The 22967-nt window shown below is 35.3% G+C and overlaps 1 protein-coding gene across 1 annotated transcript; it reads left to right on the plus strand.

Annotated features, from left to right (window-relative positions):
• Nucleotides 1–279: 279 nt before the first annotated feature.
• Nucleotides 280–21942, plus strand: tok (tolkin). The gene is made up of 15 exons (XM_012373470.2): nt 280–1104; nt 8390–8542; nt 8838–9042; nt 9517–9795; nt 13167–13478; nt 13553–13731; nt 15554–15784; nt 16059–16283; nt 17026–17493; nt 17581–17703; nt 17793–18111; nt 18463–18754; nt 18889–19102; nt 19272–19522; nt 19613–21942. Exons 1-15 carry the CDS (start codon nt 921–923, stop codon nt 19772–19774), a joined length of 3597 nt encoding a protein of 1198 aa, XP_012228893.2. The 5' UTR covers nt 280–920; the 3' UTR covers nt 19775–21942.
• Nucleotides 21943–22967: the final 1025 nt, after the last annotated feature.

Here is a 22967-nt window from a genome sequence, read left to right on the forward strand (position 1 = left end):
CATCAATTGATCCTCACATTATTTAATTAAGCTGTCATTTAATTGAAAAAGATTTTCGTGATAATTTATTCGAACCATTTTAATAAAAAAAAAAACACGCGAGTATTCGTACGTGTTTGTAAAGAATCTCGTAGGACTGTTCGCTATCGAAGTACGAAAGCTCGGTCAGTGTCTCGGCCTCCAGGCCTCCCCCGGTGTACAGGATTTGCGAGGGAGGAGGCCGGTTGTTTCTGGCATCCCCTCTGGATATACATATACCGTATATCCCCCTTCTCCTTCACATCCCTCTCTCGACTTAATGCCAGTGCGAGCGCGCGCTTTCGAACGACGCGTCGTGTCCGCCGCGAGGGACGATCAGTCTGTTCTCCACGTTCTCCATGCGAGGAGGATCATCGTCAGCTCCGTCCAGAGCGCGAATCACGACGCGAACTTCGTCCGTTCATTAATTAAACGATCAAATGTGCGAGTAGCGTGATCATTAGATGGACTTGCAAAGATACCGCATATGAGGAATTCGTGTGACCGTACGCCTGCAAATTGTTTTCACATGTTCTCGCTTGTTTTCGCGAGATGTAAGCGTGCGGAATGCTGATGTGATCAATGACTCGGCCAAGTTGTCAAATCAACGTTGCACTTGAGTTGACTGATTTCTGTCGCTAATACAGAAATGCATACGCGCGGACAATAGTACATTTAATTTGTTATGAATACCAGCCGTTATTTGAGTTTGTTCTCATCTTCGTCGTCGTCGTCGTCGTCGTCGTCGTCGTCGTCGTCGTCGTCGTCGTCGTCGTCGTCGTCGTCGTCGTCGTCGTCGTCGTCGTCGTCGCCGTCGCCGTCGCAGCCGTCGTCGTCGTCGTCGTCGCCGCCGTCGTCGTCGTCGTCGTCGTTATATCGATATTCTATCCGATAATCTCGAGATGAAACCGCTCTTGATATTCGCGATCGTTTGCCTGTTGGCGAAGATCGTCGATTGCCGGGCCGTTAAGAATGATACCGATGTAACGCGTAAACGACGACATCAGTTCTCCATCGAAGAACTACTTACCATTAAGTTTCCGCATGCTATCACCGGAGATTTGGACATCGATATCTGTAAAGCTGGTGAGTGCAAAAAAGAATGTACAAGTTCGATATCGGATTGTCGCTGGTTGAAAACGGATGATTCACCGTTTAGTATTATTAATACTATTCGATCTTTTCTTATCAGTTGCATGATAACGATATTATTCATTAATTTATATAGAATAATTCATTATTCTATATCAATATATTCAAATAATTTTAATAAGCTTACGGAAATATTGGAATGTACATACATTTTTCATACAAATTATGATATTTTGTTTTATCTACAAATTTTGTATATATTTTTAAGAAAAATGTTTTGGCTCATAGCATCAACAGATATACAAATCTTGTAATTATGATTGTTAAAATTAAAAGAGCGAGAGAGAAAAACTTTTTACAAATGCAGATTTGGATAAGATAAATTTGATATTTTAAATAATTTCAAGTTTGATTTACAATATTTTGATGTACCAAATTTTCATTTAACGGCAAATTACAAATATTCAACGTATTCAACGCACACTTGAATTCTTCAATGTGTCCTTTCCTCTTAATATTTGAATTACACAATTTTTTTATAATTACACAGCATTTTAATATAATTTAATGTATGCATGCCGAAAATAAATATTTAAACAATTTATTCAGTTTAACGATAAGCTAAAATAACCGGAAAATAAACTGATGACGAATAAATAAATTTGTCAATGAAAAGATTAAGTGTTGAATTGCAAGAAAGATCGGGGCCGGTTGTTCCAATTTTTTGATAGACTTTATCTCTCAGTTACCTAAAATAAATATCAATAACTGCTCTATCTGTTGATAAAATTTACCTACGGATTAAATTGTTATTGCCAAGAGGTAATTTTACTCGATATTCCAACCACCGCGTAAGAATTACTGATATTTATTTTAAATAACTGAAAGGTTAAGTCTATCAAGAAGTTAGAACAATCGGCCCTAAGAGATAGGTATATCTTTTTATTTTAAAGTAATTATTTAAAAAGTATCTCGAGAATTCCATACGAATTAGCAGCGGAGTAAAAAAGAAGAAGATGAAAAATAATACGGCATGGCATATTTTTCGAGGCATAATGTTAGCTTTATTTGAAAGAAAGAACAGAATTTTTGTTCTGAAATGCAGAGCAAAGTGTAATTCGTGATAGGGAAATCAAATAAGAGATAAATTTCAGAAAGAGATACTTGGTGTAAAAATATAAATCGAATTAGGCACATATTTAGTTTCTACAAGATGTAGAAACAAGTTTTTGAGAAAGTCGAATTCAAAAATTCGTTGGGTACGCGTGCGCTTGAATGACTTGAATGACTTGAATGACTTTAATTAGCACGTCTGTTTATTACTCATTATTTCTATTTGTATTAGTGTATAGCGGCATGATTCTTTAAAGAACTACAAACCTTCAGATTATTTATTTTCTGTTCATTTATTATGTTAAAAATTGTTGAAAAAAATGTTGCTAGTATAATAAACAATTAGAAACAATTTTTTTGTGCAAATTAAATAATAATAGGCTAAATAAATCTTTTAAAAAGATAAGTTTTAGAAAATTAATGTTTATATTACGTACGAACATAATAACGTGATCACATCGTCAGAATATTAAAATTATCGGATAGATTTGCCTTTGAGAGTTATAATAACAAAATAAGAAAATACGAAGTAAATAGTACACAAATCAACTTGTTGCGGAAAAAGTAGCAAATCTTTCATTTACTGTTTGCAAATTTAATCGCGGACTACAATGTAGATTGTTAGCGGAAATCTTTGAATTATTCGTTCTTTAAAATTTTAGCAATTTATATAGAGATGAAAACCTGCGTTATTTCGCATAATCGATGAGTCGATAAGAGCAGTTTATTTCCAATGTACGAGCGCGGTAAATTTTACAGAATTCTCTCTTTAGATTTTATAACACTTTATAGAAATTCCACTATTACATTTTGTTTTAATTAAAATTATTATTCCGATAAAAATGCATAAATTTGTGCAAAAAAGATTGCAAGTAGTGGATTATTTATTACATATTGTTTATTATACTACAATTGTTTTATATGAAAAAGATGAAAAAAATCTTTACTTCCTATTGCTATGTGGTTCACAAAATTTTCAGCTTGTAATTGCATTAAACGCTTGTAGAGAGTTTTCATAAAGATCATATTTATGCCAAGTCGAACGTACACCTCGCTAATGAGGAAAAAGCATGTCGCACTTCTCGGTGTTGCTCTAGAAGACCAAAGGAAAAGTTAGCTGCTCGAATCGCTGTCGAGATCGCGTGTTCCCGTAACGCAGCTATAATGCAGCTTAGTAGATGCATATGTGTGCAGGTGTGCGCATGATGCTCTTCTAACACACGATCCTTTCTCGTCCTAATTACGTAGAACTTCATTATATACATACGTCGTGATTTCAGTCTAAAAGCGTATATTCACCTCGATCTTATTAATTGCATAAACCTTTTCATTATTACATGCATATGTCACGAATTATTTTATTGAAACAAAAAATGAATACAAAGAACATAAAAAAATGTTGTATAGATTATCATATGTAACACATGGATTCTCGTAGTTGCGTTTGTTCTATATTTTTGTATAATATTGTGACTAATAGTAAATATGAAGATACACTGGTGCGGCGTAAGTTTCACCGCAAGATGTAAAATTATATCTGTATCCAATGACAGTGATTCCAGTGAATGCGTACTCGAAGGTTTCGTGGTATATTCTGAAATTGCGTTACATATGCATCTATTTACGCGAACTCATATCTGTGCAACGAGATACTTAACTAACAATAAACATCACAAATGAAACAATTCAATGCAAGAGTCCACTCCACTCTGTGCAAAATAATGTAATACAATCATAATATTAAGCAAAAGTCTTTTTCCAGGAAGACATAGAAAATAAAAAGCAAACAAAATCTATGATTCGATGACATCGATAAAGTTTACTTGTTAATTTACAATAATTAATGCCGAACATACAGCAGATATAAATCGCGTTGTGTCAGTGAGACTTCGATAAATGTTAGATTTCCTTTCACGTTTTTATATATAATTGAAAATATTTAGAGTAAACTGTACGAGCATACTAGTGCACTATTTAGTAACGGTACAAGTCGTGAAAGATAGGGAACATTATTCAAGATAGCCACTCATAAATTACAAGTCGATTAGAGTCGATTCGGTTAAGCCGATATACCATGCCATTCGCCTTGCTTTTCTTCTGTTTGCTTGATTATCACGCTGGGAGATAACCTTTCGACCTCTGCCACGCCACTGGCACGCAGTTTCTGCGGCTTTTTCTTTAATTCTAAGCGAGAAAACGCGAGATTCAGTGTTTTACCATATATTTATTAAAAGTTTGAATAAATATGTTAAACAAGTTAGCAGATTCAGCACAGCCGTTTCAATACATATTATGTTCGAGTAGAAAGTACAATACTGCAAGACGTATATAAATAATTATAATCATCGAGCTCCGTCATACTTGAGACAGTTATTCGTTTATACGTAACATTATAGCGACGGATAATGCAGCGTCCCGCTTGTATATTTCATAATAAATTCGTTTTTTCTATAGCGAATTATTTTTCACGATTGCTCCGCTGCTCGTGATAGAAAAATCTCAAGAATTTACATTATACAACAGATTTACTCTTTTTTTAGAGGCTCGATATATATAATAAAGAAAATATATATAATTACTTGATATTTATTTCGGATGAACGTGAAACGACGGCATTCAGTTGAATCAAACTCAGGAAGTAGAAAGTGACGCAGAAGTCAAACGTGATGAGGATTTATCCCTCGGGATTAGGTTGATGCTCACTTGGGATGAAAGACTTGGGGCGATGACGGAAGAGAGTGTGATGAGGAAAAAGATGGAAGCATCAACTAGAAATACTTGTCATTCGAATTTCTAACTGACCGACTGAAATTAATTTTCACAAACTCCTGCCGTTACAATGATTTGTAGATTCAGAGTCTACAGAAATGATGTTGTAGAGAAATGTTGTAAACATAATGAATCATTATTGACATAAGCTTATTATCACTCGGCAAATAACAAAATGATAGTCACCTCGAGAGGAATCATTTCTTAATAAACAGTCTATTGTTGCGATTAGCTCGGAAATTGCGTATTCGCAATTATGAGTGCAAAAGTTACTTGCGAGCAGTAATAATTACGCACTGTTCACAAAGCGCGCCAATACCTTCGCTATATCTCAATAAATTTTTCATCCCATCTAAATAGATTTCGTTTTAAAAGCTGTTTCTGAGAGCAGCATGATGAATGAATTATAAATGTGATCTCATAAACCGAGTTCTACAAAACCATTCAGAAACTGTACGTACGTACGAGTACACACAAGTGTATGAAGCTTAGAGGGATTATAAACGTAATAAATCTTTCCAAGAAATTTTTTATTAATTTTATTACAGTTTTAACACATACTTGGAAGGTTTGAGAAGAAGATTAGTATTAATAATTTGTGAATAAAGAAATATAAAAAATTTAACATAAACACGCGAATGTTATGAAATATTATATATTAAAAATTAAATTCTCTTTTACTAAATGTCAAAATAATCCGATTTAAATGTGCAGGACATTGATGGAAAATACTTAAAAAAGTAGATATCAAAACTATAATTTTGATCGAATAGCGATAGATAGAAAGAGATCAACAGAAAAACTACAATTGCGCTGGAAAGATAGTGTAAAAAGAACTGTAGTAGAGTTCTCGAACGCTAGCTGCGGAATCTGGCAGATTAGTAAAATAAAAGAAAAAAATCGAAGAAGCTCTACGTGGACAGTAATATTAATGGATATTAGAAAATAGCTACTCGATCATCGCAGAAAATTGAAAGTTCTAGAAGAGAAAAACATATATCGTACTTGCGGAATTTACTTTTTAATTATTTTTTCTTTAGACAAATTTTTTAAACTCTTATTTGATGAACAATATTCATTAATGATAATAAGCAAGCAGATTATCGAATGTCAATAACAACTCATCATTTTTGAAAAGATTTAATTTATGCGATGGTTTGTCTCTCTTGATATTTTAAAAAAATTACGGCATTTAATACAATATTTTAAAACAACAAATTTCGAAACTGTCCAATAACTGTGACACTCACATGTGATTATAGAAGTAGCGTTTGGTTCAACGAGAACACTTCTCAGCTTTCGCGATTCAACAGCATCGTAAAGAGCGATCGAATTATCAATGATAAATATGAATGCGGCATTGTTTAATTAATCGGCAAAAGAAATCCATTGTTGAATATTGTGTCACTGCGCGCAGAATGTGAAAAAAAAAAGAAACGGAAAGAAGACAGATATATAAAGTTGACGCAGTCAGTAGTGTACGCAAGCGTTTAATCCGACGCGATAGAGACTCACTGCGATGCGAGAGGCTTCTCCATTCGAATCAATACAGCATACACTCGTACACATACTCACGTAATCCGCGAACGTACATATGTAATACACGCATATACGGCACGTCGCATTATGTGAGAGTCAAAATATCAGGTACTTGTCACTTTCCCGGGTGGTTTCGTCTTTTCTGTTCATCTCGTCCGTTTAATAAATCCGCCATTAATTGCGGTGTGAAATATAATGACCGGAAATCTAGATTGCATAATCGCAGCGTACGCGATATCGTAGAAGCAAATTGTACATTAAAAACACATATTGTTTTTTTAATGTAAAGAGATTATCATGCTTTATATATTAATTCAATATTTTCAGCAAATGTTCCTATTTCTGCCAAATTAATGAACTTTATATTAAAAATTAGAGTAATTATACTGGTGATAGTGAACATGAAACAGCTTGAAAAAAGCAAGGCGAATTTGGGAAATAATATCTAATGATGACTGACTCGACAATAGAATTTTTTTATTATAAGCGTTCAGTACGAAAACTCAAACCCTCTTTTCAGTTAACTAGGAGTCTACTTTATTCTGTAAAGTGTTCGGTTTGTCCTTCTTTCTCTCCCTCTCCCTCTTTCTCTATCTCTCCTTCCTCCCCCCCCCCCTCTCTCTCTCTCTCTCTCTCTCTCTCTCTCTCTCTCTCTCTCTCTCTCTTTCTCTCTCACCCTTATATCTCACATTCTCTTGCAAATGTCCTGGAAATGGAAAAGGAGGCTTCTCAGATCGATTCGGAGATTGGAACAGTTCATCGACATCCCAATTGACTCTCTGCCACGATTCCGTAATGATAGCGTCTTAAATATTATTTTCACTTTCTTCCTCTCGAAAACTTTTCTCTTACTAAGAAATGTTTCCTGTCGAAAACTTTTCTAATATAAAACGAAAACGACACGTACACATACGAGAGCTTGCTTTTTAACGTGTCGATAATTATTCGGTTTCGCGGAAAGGTAAAGAATTTGAAAAAAAAATATAAAGCAATATTACAATTGAGCGTCAGAAATGTTACACAGTAAATAAATAATACTGAAATATGGGGTGAGAGACGGGGAAGAGGCGAATTAAAAAGTATTTATCACTTGTAATGGCATACATGGTGGGGCATCGATGCAAATTTATGTGAACATTCGGACGATGCTCCCGCCTGAATGGCACGAAATCACCGATTCGAGGCGGACAGGGGTTTGGCATTACGTGGTTTGTAACCGACTGCACTATGCATATACATGCATTCACGTACGGAGCTATACAGGGCCGCATCCGCTATTTCGCGCAGAAGATGCGTGCATCTGTTTTATATATTTCGAACATATCAAGTCCTTCCAATATCTTTTTTTTTTTATATTTTCCTCTAAGAAAGCATTGTTTTCTCCTGCCCTCGAAACTTGCGTTACAATAAAGTAGCTTATAGAATTGACAAGTATTCGATTGAAAATAAAGAAACTGAAAAAAAATTTTGGAGGAAACAGTGGAATGGAACGTACACAATCGATATATATTTGGAAGTTTAGTATCTTTAGAATTAGTCCTCCTATATTTCGCAAGTATAAATACACATGCCTTGGTGCTTCGTGTAACTACATCCCTGCAATTCGTTGCTGTATTTACGGATGCGAATGCGGCGATTTCAACCTCGTTAATACCTACCGAGGTGTGAGCGCGCGCGCGTGTGTGTGCGTGCGCGCGAACGCCTAATTAATTAACCGAAACGAACACTAACACGCAGGGCTGCATGTATGCTCGCGACGTCGCAGATTGAAAAAATTCTAATTTATTACACGCGCAGCGTGCATTCAATCCATTAATGGAATTATACTATATACGTATACGTTTACAATTAATTTCAGACCGTTTTCTCGGTGACATCGCACTGCCAAATATCAAATACGACACAGAATGGCGTGAGCAAAAGTTAAATAAAAGTTATCTCGCAGAATTGAACAAGTACAGAGAAGAGATATTTAAAGAGGGTCTCCAAGTGGAAGAGGAAGGCCTTACGGGTGAATATACTTTATATTGTAATGTATACGCCACTGCGTTTTATTAGACGCGTTTTACGTACAGAATTAGCGGTAATTTTTGCTAAAAAGTCTTTGCCAAATGTAATAATGACCCTACGGTCGCTATCTTCCTAATTTAATGTATATAGATAAATAAATGTACGTTATATTTTTATTTTATAACAGATCACACTTGTTCTAATTGCAACAAGCAATTTTTATTCACTTTCGCAACTTTGTATATTTATGAGCAGTCTTAATATCTGATGCGAGAGGGGATAATCGTTGATTTCAGAGATTCTCCAGTTTAAGAGCAATCAGGATGCTAACAAACAGATCCTGCACGAACACGATGAAGCAATCGTTGAAGAGAAGCAGGAGCCGATCATGGTAGACCGCAATCAATATAGCATGGGTGGTGAATCCGACGACGGTTTTAACTTTAATGCTAGAATGGACGATACTAATTCTGCAGTAAAAAATATGGGCTTTAAGTTTAGGTACTACAATGGGTTTTATACATTTAGACATTTTTTTATCACGTATTTTAATTCAAAAGTTTAAATATTTGGATGTTCAATGGAATATTTTTTATATTTGAATTGTATTTTAATTGTGGAAATATACGTTTATCGCAAGCATATATTATTCTCAAATGTCATGCTTGAATATGATTTTGTACAATTTTTTTAGTGCAATTACGTAATCTAAAAGATAATAAAGAGTAGCGCGATATTAATATGCAGGATGCGCTGTACACGCCAAAATAATATCATTAACTTGGCTTCTATTGTCTAAAAACAAATACATACATATTTTCTGTAATTTAGAAGAATTTTACCCGTTCTTTTGTATATTTGTGATTTTATATGTATATGCGTATGCTTAAAAACACGCGCGCGTAAAGAGTGCAGCAAAAAATGATAATTGATAAATTTGAAAATTAATTGATTATTGTGTGTCTATTCTATTAGATTAGAATCATCAACCCAAATTCCGAAGAAAAGACACTCCGGACGACAAGTTCATCGACAGCTTTCGACGACGACATCGATATCGGAATCAACGAAAGCCAGACAACAGACCGATGACATGCCTCTCGAATTTTCAACCTCCACAGCTTTTTCTACCGAGGCTAGTAAATATGTAGGTCACGTATATAGAGATAGCATCCAAGAAATATCGACTGTGCAACCTAAAATGAATACGCAAAATTTATCGAACCGACGACGCCGACATCATCATCATAGAAGGTAAGAAAAAGAAGCATAGATAGATTTTTATTTTATAGATATTATCATATAGAGATATATTTCATTTTGGTTGAAAAAAGCTTGTATTCGTAAAATTGGGACATTGATCGACCTAATTGTATATCATCAGATTAGTATTATTTAAATGTACAGTCGAAATACCGCAAATGTTTATGCATATAGTACGACCGATTAATTAGTTATTTGTTAAAACGTTACAATTATTACAATAATTTGTGAGAAGGTTTTGGCAGAATTTTGACCAATATAAAATTGCTATTAACTGCATTTTGCTTATGATATCGTTAAGCAGCTTGAAAATATAAAAAAAACCTCAGCTTTTGTTTCTCTTCAAATTTTACGATGCCACCTAGCGTATAATAAGTATATATAGAAACGTTGAGAAAATGTAGTCATATTAAAGTTGTTTATCCTTATGCAATATTCAGCGCGTGATGGATGACGCGTGTGAGTTGTTTTCGTGTGTACACGGCAAAAATAAAAGCTCATCGACTCACTATGGGCGATTACACTGTGCTCGGGTGATTCGCGATTTGACATAACTCTATTCTTCCATTTGGCGAGCGCATCAATCTCCAAGTATCGCTAACAGTATTTCCGTCAGCGCGGAGCCATCTCGCAATGCCAATAACAATGGCCGTCATCTCATAAAGCTGGAAAATGGGGTCCGATACTACCGCGTCCGGGCATTTTCAGCCCTCGAACTGCCAATAACTTGTCAACATTGGCAGCAACGTCTCGTATCGCGCGATGCCTCACCAGGTACGCCGCTCGCGCATTATCGTTGCCGTCCGCGCGCGCGTTATGCACGTCTATTAAATATAAATCATCCGTTACTGTTAAATGCTAAAATACAATAATTTTCTCCTCGCGATCATAATAAATTCAATCTCTTTATTATTTTTCCGAGATATCATCTTAACTCAATAATGGCGGAATAATGGATATTGAATAATGGATATAGATAAACGAGACAAAGGCGCTATAATAATAATTTCTAGCCGGGAGTTTTACATATACGTAAATAATAGATGCCATTTTTTATCTGGGTTGTAAGCTTTAAAAAAAAAGAGAGAAAAAAGAAATCCATTGTACGCGCTGCTTTGTTCATCCTTTCTAGAGTTTCCACTAACCCGCGTTGCGTACGCGGAACGCACACTCGCGGGTCCAGCAAGGCTGCCCAGAATTCTCTAGAGCTTCGTCGGGAATCACCAAGCGATCATGTTTCACGGTATCGGATATAGGCCGTAAACACGCGCTTTCGTAAGCTTGTTTCAAAGTTCAATCTACGTCCAGTGCGTTCCTTAATCCCTATGTATATACCGCGGCCCCTTCGGGTTTTCACCCTCGTGGGATTAGCACACTGATACGTATAACATGTATACAGAGCATGTATATTACAATGAAAGCTTTGCCACGGAACGCGAAATGGTTGTTCGATAAACAATAAGAGACTGTGTTTTTCTGACTCACGTTTCGAAAGCCTGTTGTGCATTAATTTTCTTTTTATGAGACGACATACCATAAGCTCTCAACAACACACCGACGCAGACAAACTTTTCACGCATCTTATTTTTGACAAACGCTGAAACGAGAAATATGCTTTAAGGGGATCCTAAAGTGGTCTGTTTTACCTATTTTTTTCAAATACACTTAACTTTTTTTTGGCTGTGTAGAATGAAAAGTCCTTTTGTAAGTAAAGTACATATGCTAATATACTACGGACGGTCGATTTGAAAGGATTTTTCAAGCTACGCAGCCAAAAAAAACGAATTTTACGAAAAGTAGAAGGTAAAACAGAGACGTATGTGGTCTGGTTTTACCTTCTACTTTTCGTAAAATTCGTTTTTTTTGGCTGCGTGGCTTGAAAAATCCTTTAAAATCGACCGTCCGTAGTGTATTAGCATATGTACTTTACTTACAGAAAAGGACTTTTCATTCTACACAGCCAAAAAAAAGTTAAGTGTGTTTGAAAGAAATAGATAAAACAGACCACTTTAGGATCCCCTTAACGCATCAATTAGTTTCATCGCGATGCGCGAGTACTTGCCATGCTTGATTCTATGGACCTCATCGCGATGAGATGACTATATTCTTATTTTGCGATCAGCATCTCTTAGCATCCTCAGTCTTTCTTCTTTGACATGTCAACGCGCGTGTGTCCGTGGAAGTTTTTTTGTAAGCCCACATCAATTACAAGTGCTAATGTCGGAATAGGGGTAGAATGGGCGGGCTGTTGGGCCCTCGAAACAATGGCAGTAGGCTCTCGCAACGAGCTATATAGAGGAAGCATGGTAAATGCATTTCAACCGGATTCATTAACGCACTCTGCTGCGCTCCTCCTCGTCTCCTCGCAATGCGGACGTATACTTATAGCGCGACTTACATGCAAGGCACGCTAATTAATTGTAACGCCCTACTGATTCAGAAACGCCTTGTCTAAGTGCTGCCAGCTGGAGTTGGACGGCTGGCTGGCTGAAAAGGTGGACTTGAGCGGGAGAATTACGCGCATCTCTCCAGTAATTAGTGCTAGTAAACGAGTGGCAGAAAAATTGCAAAGGACGCATAAGCACGCGTGTGATTCAAATTACCTCGATATTTGCGCAAGGAGCTTGATGCGGCGTATCGCATCAAAAATATCGAAATGTAAAATGTGAAACAATAGCGTTACTGAAGCGATTCTGTGGTGCTACATCATGATTTCTTTCCGCTCGGCCAGCACCATCATTAATATTCGTTTGCTTTTATACGCATCTTCCCTCTTTTCTCAATCATATATGACGCTATCAAACGTGATCCCGAACATTGCGCGGCACAACACTTTTATCCGTTCTCGTAAAAAGTTACACGCTCACAATGCCGTCAATTTGCGCGCGGCAGCCCGCTTTTATCGCCACACTTTTTTCGCCAACTACTTGTTTTCGAATCGAGAAAGGCCAGCGTTTTATATTATTTCTAAAATTACACATTTTGCACGAAGAGACTGCACGTAGTATTGCTGATCGTGTTAATTTTACATTTTTATCGCAATTCATTGTAGCTTTGCTTACATCTGCAATCAATACTTTTGATGTATTTTGTTTATCAGCAAAATGAAAGAGACGAAGAGAGGATTTGAGTTCAATATTTTACTTAATATCTCAAATTATTGCAAAATCACAATACATACTCACATATAGGCTAATTTAAGTAAATATTTAAGAAAATATTATATATTGCTAGAAAGAGAGAGAGAGAGAGAGAGAGAGAGAGAGAGAGGGAGAGAGAAAGAGAGCGTGCCTGCGTGTGTGTAGAATTTTCCGGAGATTTTCTCACCGTCATTGCAATTGACGAATGCACGATTTTCTTAGCGATGCACCGGACGATGTGATCTCCGTCCACGATCGACGTCTTCGTTCCATCGAATTCTACAATATGGAACACAAACCGAAGTACCTAGCGTATAGACGCGGCAGGATGCGCCGAGCGGCTACTGCGAGGAAAGAACGAGTGTGGGATCACGGCGTGATCCCTTACGAAATTGACGGAAATTTCTCCGGTGCGCACAAGGCCCTGTTCAAGCAGGCGATGAGACATTGGGAAAATTTCACGTGCATCAAGTTCGTGGAGAGGATGCAGAGGGAGCATCCCAATTACATCCTGTTTACGGAAAGACCTTGCGGGTGAGTCGCGTCGCACGGCACAATACTGGCACGATAATCGATGCTCGATGCTCAATACACACTTTTCTCGGCAGATGCTGCTCCTTTGTTGGAAAGAGGGGCAATGGGCCGCAAGCCATTAGTATCGGGAAAAACTGTGATAAGTTTGGTATAGTCGTACACGAGTTGGGCCACGTCGTTGGATTCTGGCACGAGCACACCCGACCAGATCGAGATCGTCACGTGCAGATCATTCGCGACAACATTATGAGCGGTGAGTGAGATTTTAATTTGCTTCAAAATTGAAATTCTAAATCTTGCTGTATTGTGCACGGTATGCGTGTGACATTGAAGATTTTTAAATCTATATAAAGTAAATAATGAATATAAATTCATTTGTTTTGGCTCGCATAAAATAATAATGTATACAGCGGGGAATGCGTGCTCTTTTTTAAAGTATATCTATGAATAAAAGACACATCACGTTAATGACGTTAATACTGCGAGCTAAATTGCTCGCAATTTCAAAATGTAATCGAGTTGCGATCCATCATTGCGACTAACGATTAAAATCTATCCTTTGAAGATTATATATTAAATTATGCAAGGAAAAAGGGGGATATTCAAAGTAGGGATGATGACAAGATTAGTTACCTGATTTCTGCCATTCCTATACAATCCACAGGTGGTTGGAACTAGTAGGGATAAATTTTTTAACGAATTTTGTATCGATTTTTCATTAACGAGGTTAGATTTATAGTTCTTATCATTTATTCATTATTACACATATATTTAAGTCATTCTTAATTAATTTTAATTAGATTAAAATGCCATTCTCCAGTAATTTTAATTATATTATTCAAAATAAGCAGACGTTTCGACGTGTGCGTGGCGTTATATGTTGGTTTGATAGTTTGAAAACTTGCGTGCGTTAAACAATGTTTATACATTGAAGAAGGCCTGGTAACAGGTCGAAACATCTGTTTATTTTGTAAGAATATATTATTTGAAGCACGAACAACTGGCAGTCGCTCTTTTTGCCTCATATTCTTTATTTTGATATTTTATTATTTTATTATTTATTTTCAACTATTAGAGTCTTTAGAATTTTTATTTTTTATTTATTCCAATCATTTTCTTTTATACACGTTATTCTTACACGTTATTCTTACACGTTATTCTTACAATTTGCAAAGCCAATGCATTGCAAATATCGGAGGATTACAAATATATATTTAGTACCGGCATGTTTCAAAGATATTTACTCATTAAATACGCTTATCATGAAATGATGAGTACAAATGGAAAAGACTTAAAATATTTTAAGCTGAATATTCATGAGTTAACATTGTATATGCCTTGGATTATGTTTGTTGGCGCAAAGCAATCATTCTAGCTATCTGTTTGTCGTGATAAATCTGTTTTATTTCATTTTCAGATTATTAATTAAAGTCTAATTTATCGAAAATCTGCAAATTTTACCGATTATTAGGAGCAATAACGGCACTAGATTATCTGATATTTACAAGGAATAAACACCAGAGATTATCGATTGTCGAATAATTCGCAGTAGCTCGCTACGTTGATTCCACTGAGTTATTTAGTTGGCAAAGCAGCTTATCGCCATGCTCCGCGCAGTTTGTTTGACTCTCTGCTTAAAAGCCACTGACATGCAAACTGCTATGTAAACTGTATTTGCTGTCCCAGTCGTTATGCAATGCGGAACATAACTTGGAAATATATAACGCTAGCTACACTGCTACAATAATACATTGTTATATTATAATCTAAGAAAAAAAGTGAAAAAAATAAATTGCAAATGTAAATTTATCGAGTAGACAACAAAGCTTGTTATTTGATTAATTTTAAATCGGTTTTATTTTTTTAAATAGAAATTTGCAATCACTTTATTATAGTAGAAATAAAAATGTTACAAATAAGTACATCAATACAATTTCTCGTTAAAGAAATAGAGAAATAAAATAATGTATGATTTTTACGAGTACAGTCTCAAATATTCATAAAGTTCTGATTCTATTCTATAAAAATATTTTTTAGATTAGAATTTAACAAAAATATTATGTGCCTTTTTATAGGCCAGGAGTACAATTTCAACAAATTGACCGAAGAGGAAGTGAATTCTCTTGGCTTGCCATACGATTATGATTCAATCATGCACTATGCAAAGAACACCTTTTCGAAAGGCACTTATCTAGACACGATTTTACCTCTGGAATCTCCTGGAAAAAAAAGACCTGAGATCGGGCAAAGAATCAAACTAAGCGAAGGCGACATCGCGCAAACGAATCTTTTGTATAAATGTCACAGTAAGTATTTTCATCTAATTTATCTTTATTCTTTTTAGTTTAAAAATTGTAATGCAAGAGGGAAAAAAGTTGACGTTGAAATGCATATTTACTAATTTTCATTGTTGAGTCTTTCGATTTTGATGACGATATACATCGATAAAAAGATAAATGTAAGACGAACAGCCAATTTTATATTCTTTTTGCCGAATCTTGCTTCTTTTTTGAGATACATGTCAATCTTTTGAAATCTATACATGCTAAAATGAAATAAATTGATGGGGTGAATTCGCAGAATGCGGTAGAACCTTTCAGGAGAACAGCGGTAGCTTTGGATCGCCGAATCATCCGAACAATTCACCACCTAGCGATGGAGAACGATGCGAATGGAGGATTACGGCGACGCATGGAGAACGTATTGTCCTGAATATCACGTCACTTGATATATTCAAAAGCGACTATTGTCGCAGCGATTATCTTGAGATTCGAGACGGATACTGGTATAAGAGCAGAGTACTAGGTGAGAATGTCTTTAAGAATCCAACAAACTTATGCATCTGAATAATTACCCGTAGTCAATATTTCGATTATGAGAAAAAGTAAAACTGTTTTATATTGTGAAGGAGATGTACGTAATTAATTTAACACAATTAAGGGGATCCTGGAGTCCTGTTTTACCGACTTTTATTTTTTGTGAAATTCTTTTTTTTTGGCTGCGTGGAATGAAAAATCCTTTTCTGTAATTAAAGTTCATATACTGATAGTATAGGAAACGGTTAATTTGAAAGGATTTTTTATTCCATGCAGCCAAAAAAAGTTCACGAAAAATAGAAGGTAAAACAGATCGGTACCTATAAAACAAATTATTTATTATTGCTTTTTATAGAATCACAAATCCTTTTGTGCGATTAAAGTGCACATGCTAATTGTTTGGCGGCTGATCAAATTAAAACGAAAAAAAAAAGATTTAGAAATTTTACCGACATACGTTGGTTCATACAAATTTTTTTCTTTTTTTAATTTTAATTTGACCACCCGCCGAACAATTAGCATGTGTACTTTAATCACACAAAAGGATTTGTGATTCTATCAAAGCAATAAAAAAATAACCTGTTATTACGATATTGGTTAAACAGGACAACTTCAGCATCCCCTTAAGTTGAAGCACACCTTCTTCTTTTATCAATGCGCATCCTATATCTATATATAACATGATTTTATAATTCGCTCACGCTTTCCTCCGTCGTTTATTTGATTCTCAGGTCGATATTGCGGCAGTGGCAAGATGCACGAGCCAATAGTGTCGAGCGGAAGTCGCATGCTGATAACATATGTGACGTCTAATCGGCAAAGTGGTCATCGCGGTTTCACGGCAAGCTACGAAGCTGTTTGCGGTGGCGATGTCGAATTAGATGGCATAGGTCATCTGGAGTCGCCGAATTATCCAGAAGAATATCAATCCAGTAAAGAATGCGTGTGGAAGCTGTCCGTGCCTCAGGACTATCAAGTGGCTTTGAAGTTCCAGTCTTTCGAGATCGAGAATCATGATAATTGCGTGTACGATTACGTCGAAGTGCGTGACGGACATAACGACGATTCTCCTTTAATCGGCGTTTATTGCGGTTACAAGGTGCCGCCAGATATTAAATCGACGGGAAATAAACTGCTTGTTAAGTTTGTCAGTGACGGTTCCGTGCAAAAGGCTGGGTTTTCGGCAACTTTTATGAAAGGTATGTATAACAAAAGAACAAAAACATATTTTTTGACTAATTATTGTACGCAAAGCATGTGAACAATTTGCCATTTTAATATTTAAGAATTCGACGAGTGCGTGCTGACGGATCATGGTTGCGAGCACGATTGTATCAATACACTCGGCGGATACGAATGCTCTTGTAAAATTGGTTATGAGTTACATTCCGATGGCAAGCATTGCGAAGGTAAACAGGGGTAAAAGCGGAAAATGTGTTTTACCCATCTCTCTTAATTGAAACTATATCTCAGTCATAATAAATTCTATTCTTGATAGATGCTTGCGGTGGATTTTTTGACGAAACAAACGGCACTATAACAAGTCCATCGTTTCCTGAAACATATCCAGGAAACAAAAATTGTGTCTGGGAAATTGTCGCTCCTCCTCAATATCGTATTACTCTCAATTTCACGCATTTCGATCTCGAGGGCAACAATGTATATCAGGAAGAATGCGAGTATGATTCCGTGGAGGTGGCGAGCAAGCTTGGCGACGAAGTTTTTAGAAAGCATGGGATATATTGCGGCGCGCGATTACCGCCACTAATCACATCCGAAGGCAATTTTATGAGAATCACCTTTACATCTGATAACAGGTTTTATTTTATGTCGTGTATCCGTTCAATTTTTTTTCAGTGCATAGTTTACCTGCTTTATGCGTTGTAGAAAACCTTGCAGTGTTATGTTTTTCTATATTATTACTTTCGATACTACGAGGAAAAGTAAAAAAAGTAAAGGGACTTCTTTTCAAAGAGTCTGATTTTTCAAATGTCCTTGCAGTTTTTTACTTACCCTTGTATTTATATTTGATTAACTTGCTCAATCATGTAAGAATATTTAAAATCGATTCGAAATTGATATTAAATTGTCATAGTGTAAAGACATCAAGACATATCGGAAGATACAATTAATGCTCGTCATTTATGTCATACGTTTCATTGTAACAGCGTCCAAAAATCGGGTTTCGCTGCTGTATTTTTTACGGATATAGACGAGTGTGCCAATAACAATGGAGGGTGTCAACACGAGTGTAAAAATACGATAGGCTCTTACCAGTGTTCTTGCCACAACGGTTTCACACTTCACGAGAACAGTCACGATTGCAAAGAAGGTGGTTGTAAATACGAGATTACCGCGCCCATGGGAACAATTACCTCACCGAACTATCCGGAATATTATCCTGGTCGTAAAGATTGCGTTTGGCATTTTACTACAATGCCGGGTCACCGAATAAAATTGGTTTGTATTTTTATTTTGCAAAGTTTTAAATAATTTTGCACCTTGACACATTAACAAATGAGAGAGAGAGAGAGAGAGAGAGGGAAAATATTTGAAAAAAAAATACGAAAAAGAAATTTATGACAATTTCGCAGGTATTCAAAGTTTTTGAGATGGAGCCACACCAAGAATGCGCGTACGATCACATCGCTATTTATGACGGGGATTCACCAGACAGCATTACTTTAGGTAGATTTTGCGGTACCAAAGAACCACATCCGATCCTTGCAACGGGCAACCAAATGTACATGGTTTTCAAAAGCGATGCTTCCGTGCAAAGGAAAGGATTTCTAGCGACTCATAGCACAGGTAAATTTGCGACAACATTTGTAATTAAAATTTCAACACAAAAATTCCAATTCTAAAATATTTTAACGACAAGAGTCAAAATGATTGAAACGCAAATAAAAAGTACTTGAGGATCCTTCGAGTCATGATACATTGCGCGCAATAGAGATATTCTAATTCGTGTTTGCAGCTTGTGGCGGTCATCTTATGGCAACGGATAGAGTGAAGCACTTATATTCGCACGCCAGATATGGCCATCATCCTTACGATCACAAAACCGACTGCGACTGGATAATAGAAGCACCACTTGGAAAAAATGTGCACTTATCTTTTCGTTCATTTCAACTTGAGTATGAAATTGAATGTGGATATGACTTTGTCGAGGTTTTCTCCGGTTTAGATACATCCAGCCCGCCATATGGTCGATTTTGCGGTAATTCCGTAAGTATATATTTATTCAATAGTAAAACAATATTCCAATGACGTTAAAGCGTCTTATTTTTATATAAAATTATCGCTTTTACGTTGTAGAATACCACCGATTTTATTTCCATGAACGAGGCGTTACTGGTAAGGTTTAGAACGGACGATACAATTTCGAATAAAGGTTTCATGGCCGTTTTTGTGGTAACTGATCGACAAGATAGCGAAGAAAATCTTGGTGGTGAAGATGATGAAGAGCAAGATCTTTGATCCTTAATCGGGCTTTCCAATCAATTGGAATAAATTTTTTTGTTAAAAGTTTTTAGGAAAAATACTTACGTATATTCTTCATACGTTACATATGTTATAATTTTCATCTGTGTTAGAGGAAGAATGTTTGTCCTGCAAAACAGACATACTACATCGAGGATAAAATATCCGCCCGATCAAAGCTTAAGATAAAGCCTGCCTAGTTACAACAACACGATAATAATTAATGACTGCGTAGTAACATTAATTATGTTAAGCAATTTATTATATTAATTTTATTAAGTTAACGCACACATTGCACACACAAACATTTTATAAGATTTTCTAAATCTTGAATCATCGAACTGCAGAGTTATTTTTCAAGTCATAGGGCGGTATTCATAGTCCGTTCTTATATTCAAGATAATCTTAAGTCGTCATCGTCGTCGTCTTAAAATATTAATATGATTGGTTCATAACATCTTAAGACAATCTTAAATATAAGAACGGACTATGAATACCGTCCATAGTAAGCCAGAACATTAAAATTGCTAATTGTAAATGGTTACAAAAGTTTGGCAATTCTTATTTTAATGAATAATAACATGTAGATTTTTATTTCTGTCTCGGAGCATAAACTAAATCCAAATTGTAAAATATAAGGAAAATATTCTTTTACAAAATATAATAATTATTACTGAGAATATTTTCACACATGAGGAGTATATATATGACGAATAAATGATGTACATTCTATTTCGATTTTATCGGCAAGAAGCCTAATCTTTCGATAATAATTAATATTCCGGTACAGTGCCAAATGCATATACAATTTCCGAATTTAAAAAGCGATCGTATTTATTCAGTTTCCCATTATCTTTCATCCATCATAATGGTAATAATTAATGATAAATTATTAATAATAAATTAACATTATTTGTGAAATTTCTACCAACAGGTATTTCATTATAAAATATTAATTAGCCTGTCGTGGGCTATTAATGTGCCATATTAAAATAAATCTCTTTCTCTGTCATTAATTAACAGTACGTTTTAAAATCAATAAAAGTAAAACAATTTGTTTGTGGGAAAAAAATAAAATTAAAATAATGCTGCATCGTTCAAGGCTGCATTTATAACACATTTTTAATACAGGGTCTCTGGGAAAGATTACGAAGCCTCTCGTAAGCAGGTGGAGCGCAATAAACTGAACGAAAAAGTCCTTTACTATTTTGCAATTTTCGCAATAATTATCAAGGTAATAATTAAAAAGGATTAACAAAAGAGCGCGACTAGACCGTAGAGGATGGGCGTAACAGCAGCAAGTGTCGCACGGCAAGAAAATGTGCGATCGTTTGGCGAGGACACGCGCTTATTTGCCAGTCCATTTTAATTATTATCTTAATAATTATTACAAAAATTATAAAAGGACTTTATTGCTCTCTACCCGCTCGCGAAAGGTTTTGTAATCTTTTCCAGGCACTCTGTATAAACGATATAACGTATATGAAAGATCATTATCTGTATTGTATAATCGATTTATTAATTAAAAAAAAAACTTTTCTTAAAAAAACTCATTGATATTGTTCTCATGAAGGACAAACACTGCCGACGCGACAGTAATATCAATATTTTATGCCTCATGACGGTGAAACGATTAGATTTATAAGATAAAGACTTATTCACGTAATTACGCATCGTGCTTTTAGCATTTTATATGTGCGGTGCATCGATAATATCTAGTACGATACTTATGATCTTATAATGTATTTATCTTTGCGCAATGCATTCGTATTGCGATTAACATAAACAGGTGTAAAGGATTTGGTTAGCTTCACTGAAGATGAAAGAGTACTGTATTCAAAAAGATACGAGAGCCGATAGCGTTTTGTAGATATTACGCTGTTTTCCAATTAGAAGCTATTGTCGAAAAATGATATAATATTGCGATTTCTAAACACGAATATATAAAATATGTGATATAAATAATTACCTGTATATCGTGTGGATCATTATGTGTGTATGTATGCTGGTATCGTTTGCGAGAGAATATCTGATATTCTGTCATATATGTCTGTTGTATATTGATAAAATTAGTTATATATAGACATATTGTTTTATATGTAGCAGCAATATTGGCATATCGTAGTTCATTATATTACTAAATAAATATCGAGAGGTTTCGTTTATCTTTTTATATTTATACAAAGAATAAGACGTATTTTATCGAGATCTAGTTATATGTAACTTATATGTAACTAACTTATATGAGGAAGTCATTATCTAATTGTTTAAAATTATATAATTACAGAAAGATAAATTTCATATCATTACAAAATTCAAAATTGTTTTTTGTTGATAAATTTGTATCCAATACTTAACAAAATGTATATATATATATATATATATATATATATATATATATATATATGATATAAAATATTTAATATTTAGTACAATAATATATTTTTAGCCCTTAGTACAATACAATATATTTAACATTTCTTATTCATAATATCAGCATATCATATATATTTAAGTCTGTATCAAAATTGCGTGAGAACTGTCTTGCAATTTTTGTGCATTTTACGACTCATTGAAGAAAAGAAAATGTTACAATTATAAATATGTAGAGACTATATATTATACATTGCGACCGTATTCTTTTTTAATCATTGCCGTAAAAATATCTGCAGTTGTCTAATTGATATACAGGGTGTTCCATTTTATTTTAAACAGTCAAAATCTGAAAAGCATGGGATTTTAGAAAAAAATGTTTTGTAGAAAAGTTTTATGATTTTGAAGGGGACATAAGATGGTGCCGTTGATCCTTGGATAGTCCTTTGAAGATCACGTGAAGATCAATTTTTTATTGCATATTCTTGTAGCTTACCTCGAGAACTTTTCAAAACACTATAATAAAATATTTTTTTATTGAGCACTTTTCGAGTTATAAGGCTTGAAATTTACAATACCGCCGGCATTACCCAAAGTGCATTACCGCGTGGAGGTTGTACAGTCGAATTTACACCTCTGTTGTGTGTGTATGGTATTCGCGCTCGCATGCGGATGGAGACGCGGACCCCATGGCTCGTCACTTCCGAAAGTTTCGCGGTATTTTTTGACTCCAACCGCTCTCCAACCACATACCTTACAGCAACTGTTTGAAGTTGTTGCCGTTCTGCTTGATACAGAATCGAACTCACCTGTTAAA

Source organism: Linepithema humile, chromosome 3 (assembly GCF_040581485.1).
Source record: "Linepithema humile isolate Giens D197 chromosome 3, Lhum_UNIL_v1.0, whole genome shotgun sequence".
NCBI lineage: Eukaryota > Metazoa > Arthropoda > Insecta > Hymenoptera > Formicidae > Linepithema > Linepithema humile.

What these genes read in the sequence shown, in the direction of transcription:
- tok (XM_012373470.2), top strand. Translation starts at nt 921, where the DNA reads ATGAAACCGCTCTTGATATTCGCGATCGTTTGCCTGTTGGCGAAGATC. An exon ending in CATCGATATCTGTAAAGCTG is followed by an intron (nt 1,105 to 8,389) that starts GTGAGTGCAAAA and finishes AATTAATTTCAG; the next exon opens with ACCGTTTTCTCGGTGACATC. An exon ending in TTTACGGAAAGACCTTGCGG is followed by an intron (nt 13,479 to 13,552) that starts GTGAGTCGCGTC and finishes TTTTCTCGGCAG; the next exon opens with ATGCTGCTCCTTTGTTGGAA.